This window comes from Lolium rigidum, chromosome 7, assembly GCF_022539505.1.
Source record: "Lolium rigidum isolate FL_2022 chromosome 7, APGP_CSIRO_Lrig_0.1, whole genome shotgun sequence".
In the NCBI taxonomy this organism is placed as follows: Eukaryota; Viridiplantae; Streptophyta; class Magnoliopsida; order Poales; family Poaceae; genus Lolium; species Lolium rigidum.
In genome coordinates, this window is record NC_061514.1 from 205,296,562 (window position 1) to 205,305,837 (window position 9,276).

Below are 9,276 nucleotides of genomic sequence, written 5' to 3' on the forward strand. Positions count from 1 at the left end.
GAGCTTGCAGCTGTGATCCATGCTCTTAAGCAATGGCGACCTTACCTTTATGGTAATCGTTGCGAGTTATACTCGGATCATCAAAGTCTGAAGTATCTTTTCACCCAGTCGGATCTGAATCTCAGAAAGAGAAGATGGTTGGAAGTCATAAAAGATTATGACTTGGGTCTCAACTATAAACCCGGCAAAGCCAATGTCGTTGCTGATGCGCTAAGTCGGAAGTCCTATTACAACAATCTGATGGTTAAGCAAGCACAACCTTCTCTCTATGAGGAACTTGCAAAACTCAACGTTGAGATTGTTCCTAGTGGATTCCTTGCTAATTTAGAGGTGAAGCCTTCTCTTGAAGACCTAAGGCTCAGAAGCAAGATTCTGGCATTACCGAGATCAAGAAGAACATTGCTAGCGGAGTTGCTAAGTGTTTCTCCATTGATGACCAAGGTACCGTTTATTTCGGTAAGCGTCTAGTTGTGCCGGATAAATCGGATCTCAAAGAGCTAATCCTTAAAGAAGCTCACGAATCACCCCTCTCCATCTATCCTGGTAGTACCAAGATGTATCGGGATCTCCGCCAAAGATTCTGGTGGTCTGGGATGAAGCAAGAGATCGCTAAGTTTGTTGCTGAATGCGACGTTTTTCATCGCGTAAAAGCTGAACATCAAAGACCTGCTGGCACTCTCCAACCTCTATCAATTCCAGAGTGGAAATGGGATGAAATTGGCATGGATTTCATCACTGGTCTCCCCAAGACTAAAAATGGAAGAGATGCTATATGGGTAGTCATTGACCGTCTATCCAAGGTTGCTCACTTCCTGCCCATCCGAGAAGACATAAAAGCTAGTCAACTAGCAGATCTGTACATCTCACGGATAGTCACTCTTCATGGTGTTCCTAAGAAGATCGTCTCTGATCGTGGGAGTCTGTTTACCTCAAAGTTTTGGGCTAGCTTTCAACAAGCTATGGGAACTCGTCTTTCCTTCAGCACAGCCTATCATCCTCAAACCGGTGGTCAAATTCTTGAAGACATGCTCAGGGCCTGTGTTATATCTTTCGGTAAAGATTGGGAAAAGTGCATTCCATTTGCCGAGTTCACCTATAACAACAGCTTCCAATCTAGCTTGGGCATGGCACCTTTTGAAGCTTTGTATGGCAGAAGGTGTAGAACTCCTTTGAACTGGTCCGAAACTGGAGAAAGAAAATTCTTTGGACCAGATATAATCAATGAAGCAAAAGATCAAGTTCGCATCATTCGTGAGCGTCTAAAAACTTCTCAGTCACGTCAAAAGAGCTACTATGATCGCCATCATCAAGAAGTGAAGTATGAAATTGGTGATCAAGCTTATCTTCGGGTCACTCCTCTCAAGGGTGTCCGCCGTTTCGGTATCAAAGGCAAACTAGCACCACGCTATGTTGGTCCTTTCCGCGTCCTTGCCAAGCGTAGTAATGTTTCTTACAAGTTGGAGTTACCTCCCAACTTTCCTGAAGTTCATGATGTCTTCCATGTGTCCCAACTCAAGTGTTGCTTCAAAGATCCTATATGTGGTGTTGATCACGAGACTCTTGACCTCCAAGAGGATCTAACCTATCGAGAACATCCTGTTCGTATACTTGATGAAGCCGAGCGTAAAACTCGACGTCAGAGCATCAAGTTTCTGAAAGTTCAGTGGTCTAATCATTCTGAGCAAGAAGCAACCTGGGAACGAGAAGATCGTTTACGATCTGAGTACCGTTCCTTCTTTTCTAAAATCTAGGAATCTCGAGGACGAGATTCTTGTAAGGGAGGTAGAGTTGTAACATCCCAACCTTGTTATCATAAATAAATGAGTGTTCATGTGCATCTCATGCATGTAGTTTGAGTTTTAACAAAATTTGCATCTCCATATTCAATTATGCAAATCCCTCTAATTCAATCTCATTCAAAATCTCTCCAGTTTTCAAAATAAGCAACATGGCCTTGTTTTTATCTCAATAAGCCATGTGGGTCTATTGATCTCTGCAAAATTTGAGTTTTCAAACTCTATTCAAAAACAGTTTGAATTTGCAATTTGAAAAGAGAAATAAAACCAGAAATGGAAAAAAAAGGAGAAAACCACTCCTCTCTCTCTCCCTGGGCGCAGCCCATCTCCTTTTCCCCTTCCCTTCTCTCTAGCTCGGCCCAGACAGCCCAGCAAGCAAGCAAACTCGGCCTGTTATTTTCGCAGAGGGTTAAGTGCAAAACGGCCGGGTCATCTCCTACCTCCGTTTGGCCAAGCACCTCGGTGGCAGCCCCGGCGAGCTCGTCCGCGCCAAGATTCGAGCCGCCGCCCCCGGCGGCCTACAAGTAGCCGTGTCGCCGCCGCCCGGAAGCCCTAGTTCCACTTCTCCCCTTCCCCGTGCTCTCCCGCACCCCCCAGAGAACCCTAACCTACCCTACTGCCGCCCCGGCCTCCCGTCGATTCACCGCCGGCGAGGCCCCCCGGTCGTCGCCGACCCCTCCGACGGACTCGCGGTGAGCTCCTCATCCTTCCTGTGCCCTCGCCATGCTCCCCCTCGCCCTGTATCGCCGCGGCACCGTGGCACCCGACCCGGCCTCCGCCGCTCCTCGTCGCCGGCCGTGCTCCGGCGACCAAAGGCGGGCGGCGCTGCCACCAAACACCTCAGCGCGTCGAGGCGCTTCTTTTCCCCTCCTCGCGCGCCCTCAATCGCGGCCAAAACGGCCGATTGAGCTCAGCCCGAGCTCAATTTAGAGCTCATGGCCGGCTGACGTCATGATGACGTCAGCATGACGCCATAAATCATTTTTCTATTTTCTGCTTTAATTTCCAGTAATTAATAGATAATTTATATTAATTCAGAAAAATATAAAATTATATACCAAAATGATCAGAAAAACATTTCCTAGCTGTTTATCCATGTTTCATCCATGCTTGAACCAATTAAATATGAGCCCTAGTAGAAACCCTAAATCGACCCCTCTCATGTGCCGGAGTCGATGCCGAACCCCTCTTTTTCGTCGATGCACCTAGGGTTTAACCGAACCCCTTTAATATGACATGTCATCATATTGTATGTGCATTGCATTGTACCTTGTCTTGATTGTGCTCTTCCTTTCCGGTGTTTGGTTCTTCATCGATAGGGATCGAACGCGAGCCTGAGATCAACGCCCCCGAAGAGCAGCACCAGAACAACGAGGGACAAGGCAAGCCCTAACCTGGTTCATATATGGTTTTGAAATGCTTTACTTCTGGTTCTTACATATTGCATCCACTTCAAATATGTTTTATCAGCAGTTGTAGATATCCTACGTGTGCATATTCCATCCTTGTAGCCCAAAGTTCCTGATCCACCGCTCCCAGCAAAACTAGGTCTGAGCTTGTTCGCATCGCTAGAGCTGTATATGTGTTATGCTTAGCCATGCTTAGCTAATGAAGTCTGATCCATCCGGTTGATGAATCAGATCTACGAATGAACCTAGTTGGACAGGATGACGTGGTAAGATCAGTGGTGATGTTAATAAACATGCTAAAGGCTTGGATGAACTGCCACATGGGGATGTGGTGATTTGACTCGTTCTCGCCGATACTAGGACCTGAGGTTCTCGCCTTCGGAACCAAGACTGAGCGTACAACCACACGGGGCCCATGGGAACCCCTTGGCCCGAACTTCCCTAGCTTACCCATGACTCAATTAGTTTGCGAGTTCCATTTGCCATACGCATGGGGAAAAGGTGGAAAAGTTTTTCAAACTGCATCATACAGGGCGTGGCCGGGGTGAAGGATGTTGGAGGCATTGAACTGGATCCCCTGCGCACAATGACCGGGACCGCCTCGAAGAATGGCTACCTACGATGACGGAGCTCCCCAGTTAGTTTGACTCATGGAATAGGCGAAGTAAGGGAAAGGTTTTGGTCGACCACCCTCTGCCGGCACGCCAAGTAAGCGTGTACATGACGGTGCTAAGAGTCGGTCGGCGCGTGTGGGTAAAGTTGTACACCCCTGCAGGGTAAATCTTTTCGAAAAGCTGTGTCCACGGTTAAGGATGACTTGGGAAAGAACGTGATGATCATAGACAACTTGAACCTAATCATAAAACCTGATATCTATGTGTGATTAAGGATCCCTTCTCAGGGTGTCGAGGGGGTGATCCTAGGTGACAGGTTCATGTGATGATGAAGATTCGGTGGATTCAACATGATCTTAGAGCTAAAGTTGATATCGCTCTCTTATCCCTTTTGAAAATGGTCTGAATAGACGAGCTTCTACTCCCACCTGTTTACAAAGGAAAACTGGCTTTCTTCAAAATAAGCTCCACATAAAGCCTCGCATACCCGCTTTGCTAACAGGTTGTACTAAGTCTTGCTGAGTCCCTGTACTCAGTCTTGCATGCTTTGTTTCAGACGAAGTTCTTCCAACGCGATGGTGGCTTCTACCTTGACGTCGACGAGTAGTTCGGAGTTCCTCAGGCGGCAGCCTGAGACTTATGGGCTGGGACGTCGTCTTATTTTATGGCCTCTTAGGCCCTTTGCAGTCTTGTTATCTAGATAACACAATTTGCTTTCCGTTGCTTGTTCGACTGTGGTCAGTCACCTCTGCGTGTAATAAATTTGGATCTTAACTCAGTGTTGTGTTACCGATTCTCACCCTGTAGGCTCTAGAGATCTAGGTTAGGCTTATGCCAGATGTGATATCTGGGTTTGTCTAGCCCTGACCTCCGGGGTCGCGACAGTATATATAGACGGTGATGACTATCCTCGCTTCGCTCCGTCGTTATCCTTCTTATTGAATTTGGATCATAATATGACATGAATACTGGAACAATCCAACTCAAACATTAACTTTCCAGCACAGATAACACATGCCTAGGGTAGGTACACAATTCTCTGTTTCTCAGGTTATCAATTCTGGCACCAAAAAGGGTGAGGAAAAGTAAACTATCATTCGTTCTTATTAGTTTTACAGACAATTGGGATCTTAGCCAAAAGTGCAACCATAAGTTTTGTAAAATCTTGAAAAAAAACACATGTAGATGTTGAGTTGAAACTCACCCATATAATTTTTGGTCATATAATATGACCATTTGCTTTGTTTCCGAAAACAAGGAAAATAAGAGAGCACGTTTTACATTTCAAAACTTATGATGTTTTCTTCAAAGTTTATAGGTAAGTTTTAGTACTTGGCTCTAGTGTGACGTCAATTTACGAAGTTTGAATGCATTGCAGGACAAGGTGAGGACTTCGAGAACATACACGATCGGGTTCTGAAAATTGACTCCACTTTTTTTTTATGTAGCTACAGAACCTCGCTAACACAACCATGCATATCATTGCTATCACAATAATAAGAAATCAAACACCCCAGTATGGCACACATCATCCATGCAAAGCAAAATCTGAACACCGAACAGGGGACCAACCCAACTGAAACATTAAAATTCCAGCACAGGTTTCACATGTGAATTAAGGATAGGTACAGTTTCTCAGGTTATTGTTTTACAGTTTTTTGGTAGTGTAACATTGTATATGCTCTCTCCACCATCTGATATATTGCAAGGACTAAAATTTCTCATAAAAAGGTCAAAACTCAAAACAGGTAAGAGATAATACTTATCGTGACAATAACTACAATTCACTGTTTTACAAGTTATATGTCACCAGTGGTTCGTTCCAAGATCATGAGAAAAACAGAGGCCATAGCGCACTCTCAGACAGTCACATCACGGGTACCCAATTATTCATCATCTCCAAACAGCCAAATTAACACTGCAACAACAAATCTATCATCAGACCGACGGGAAAGAAACAAAGTCCTACCTAAAACTTGATCAAAGTCCAGAAAAAACACCACGCGAGCTATTGTAAAGCCAGTTTATATATAGCTTTCTAAAAGTCTTAAATATTATCTATACGTCATCAACACCGCCGGAAGTGCAACACAGCAAATCGACCGACCAATCCTTCCATGGACGCAAGTGCACACCGGCGTTATCCACCGACCTATCCATGCCTGCCTGGCTGATCAGAAGCGCAGCTGCAGAGGAAGATGGGCGCGTCTCGCCGGGGCCGCCGCTGCCGTTCCACCTCATCGGCGGCGCCGTCCGGCGCGTGCCAGACGCCTTTGGGCGGCGACATCCACCTCCTGATGTCGAGCCAGCTGGTCATCCATCCCCACCGCGAAGACCGGGAAGCGGATGGCGCTCTCCTCGTGTACGTCTTCCTTGTTCTGGACAGGTAGGACGGCGGCGGCGAGATGATCGGCGGGGGTGGCGCGTCGTAGTCGGTGGCGGCGGGGATGACGGTGCTCTTTGGGGTTCCGGGCTTGGTCTCCCAGACGAAGGGCACGGTGCCGGCGCCGACGCTGTAGTAGACCCTGAAGGAGGCGTTGGCGACGGTGTTGCTGGAGCTATCCCTCAACGACAGGATCCTGGAGCTCAGCAGCTTCCCGCCTTCAAGCTTACTCGAGCTCATCGCGGACAGAGTTCGCAGCCAAACTGTGTCTGTGTGTGAGAGAGCGCCAAAACACGTATGCAAATTGATGGGGGCTTGCGAGTGAGGGGATGTGTCATGTGTGTCTGTATATATTGGGTCTTTAGATGGATGTTGGTTTGGCTTGAGGCTGAAGAGTAGTACTCCTACGTGTGTCGGTGTGTGTTGTGGTTGGGGTTGGCAATTAATTAAGAGTTAGTTTAGGTGATAATGGCCATGATGAACTGTAAATCTGCGTAGTACTATCCTAGATTCCAAGATGTCCAAGAATGAAAGTGATGCAAAGCTGAAAGAAATGCGACCTAGTTCCTGAGCCGAGGCCTCTCGATGGAATTAAGACCGTGGTGCGCGCAAACCCTAGGCACCCTAACGAATGCCCGTTGTTTTTCTAACCCTGTATTAGAGCATCTCTAGCAGAGCTCGTAAAACGCATGGATCCGCAAAATAACCGTAGATTGCCGGTTTTTTGCTGAAAAACACCGACTCGGATCTTTTTTTTGGGTAAACCTCGCCCACGCCTCCAAAACCCGCAGATACTCGGTTTCAAGGGGTACATATTAAGTTTACCGCACAATCTCCTAGCGAGTGGTGGGAGGCACATTTTAGTTCCGCACCCTCTCTCTTGTGTCGCCTCCACTGTCGATCTAGTAGCCACCGCCACCCCTGCCCTTTCCAAGCCGCCAATCAGTCGACATTGGGGTTTACTCACCCGATGACCATCAGTTCCGATCCCGTGCTGCTCCAGTCACGCTCCGCGCCTCCGCCAACTCACGGAGGGTCCACGCCGCCACAACATGCATTCTACGTGCCACCCTAGGGAAGCATGGTTCCGCCGCCTCATGGATAGGTCGCATCGACAATCGGAGGGTTTGCGCCGCCGCAAAGAGGAACCACACATCCCCAATCTCGCCTCCTGGACGTGCCTCCGGCCAGCTACTATGCACCACCTCCAATCTGGTGTTGCCACTACGCCACATAGATATAGGGTTTCTCAATTTTCTTTTGTTTGTAGCATGACTATAGAAGATATGGCAGAGATGTTGATGAAACTTCAAAAGGAGAACATTCACGTAGAGTACACGCTATGGCTTTTGGAGAAACATGTGCACAACTTAAAGGACCACATCATGTTCATAATCTGACTGGAATGGACGATATTGCAAGACAGTATTGGGATATGCAAATCACGAGGGTCCAACAGGCAGAATTTGCATCTTCGTCGAGCAATGGCCACAATGCTAATAGATATCAATGAAATCAGACTAGTTTGAAATCTACTACTTTCTACTTTATTATCTGTCGAATTGTAGTGGAGACATGTACGCCTTTAGGTTTAGTTAAATATCCGGTTATCCTATTTGCGGTACGGTAGAATATACGACAAAACAGGTACCGCAAAACCAAATGTTCGTTTATGTTGTACAATTATGCGAGGTCTATTATGTCATGACACTTTTTTTCCAGCAAAACTGCTTTGCAATTTACCGCATACACGTTTTGCGATTCCACGGTATGCAGTATCTACTAAAGATAATCTTAGAGTATCTCCACCGGCTCTCCCAAAATAGTGTCCATCACTGGATAAGTCCATTTGGGGTCACTGGTAAACGCTAGTGCCCTATCGGGGATTGATTGCCACAATGGCACCCCTCAATAGGCCATCCCAATTGATTTTTTTTTCAAATATCTATCAAATGCAACCATATTGCGTAGTTTTAAACATAAAAGTTATAGTTTCACGGTAATTGAATAAATATATAAAATTATTCAAACCAAAAAAACGTATTCATACACCAATTTAAATAAATTGAAATTCAGGAAGTTCAACTAGATCAAGAGTCATCAGGCGGCATTTTCTTGCCTCACCCACAAATGCTTCACTAGATCATCTTGCAGTCGAACGATGAAGTGTTCCTCACGGATTTCTTGATGCATGGCAAGAAAAGCTCCAAACTCGGCCGACACATGGTGATCAACTTCTGCAAAGAGTGCATTTGTGATCATACAAATGATCAGAGTGCTCACTCATATTGTGCATGATGGCACAATAATTCATGACCTCACACATCTGACATGTCGATCATGTGAGAGCAGGGTATCAAACTATATCAAAACGAGTTTGAAGTACACCAAATGCACTCTTGACATCCTTCCTACAACCCTCTTGACACGTAAAAATAAAGATCTAACAGGGGAGAGGCCATGAGAGGAGAAGTAGGGCATGGGGAATGGTTGGGTCGCTATCGTGTGGTACCTACGTGTCGGTATTTGACGTGGCACGGGTACGACGTGGAAGTGCTAGACAAAGTTTTGAGCGAAGCGAGCGCTGCCAAAATTGATTTGGGAGCACTAGTGAGATCCCATTTTTGAGCGGGCGCCCCAGTGGCTCTACTATAATATTTGGGATCGTTGTTGTAGATGCTTATTTTTTCACAAATGGTCCATTTCTTTTTGTATATTTCCTGTTAAACAGATTTCTGTAAAGTTCAGGTGAAGCCTTAATTGGCGTCAAAAGGTCCTGGCTTCCACGTACTGCTAATTAGCGCAATCAATTTGTTTCTTCAAAAAATCGTGTCCATCATATGTACTTAATAACCCTCCTTGATGATTGTGTCATCAGACATAGCTAGACAAAACATTCAAAAAATGAAAGACGATTGATTAGAAATCTGCACTGAGTGACCAAATAGGATAGCTTAAATTAGTACACCTGTGCTTTGTTTCTCCACGAAGAAAAGAATTTTGAAATCTTGATGCTGAGAAAGGCGTCTACGAATTGAACCCCTAACTACTAACTAGTAATTCTCCCGTGTCAG

General features: G+C 45.9%; 1 protein-coding gene across 1 annotated transcript; it reads right to left on the reverse strand.

Annotated features, from left to right (window-relative positions):
* Positions 1-5,671: 5,671 nt before the first annotated feature.
* On the reverse strand, positions 5,672-6,509 carry LOC124679330. The gene is made up of 2 exons (XM_047215110.1): positions 5,972-6,509; positions 5,672-5,737 (listed from the first exon to the last, which is right to left on the reverse strand). Exon 1 carries the CDS (start codon positions 6,440-6,442, stop codon positions 5,972-5,974), a length of 471 nt encoding a protein of 156 aa, XP_047071066.1. The 5' UTR covers positions 6,443-6,509; the 3' UTR covers positions 5,672-5,737.
* Between the last annotated feature and the right edge of the window lie 2,767 nt (positions 6,510-9,276).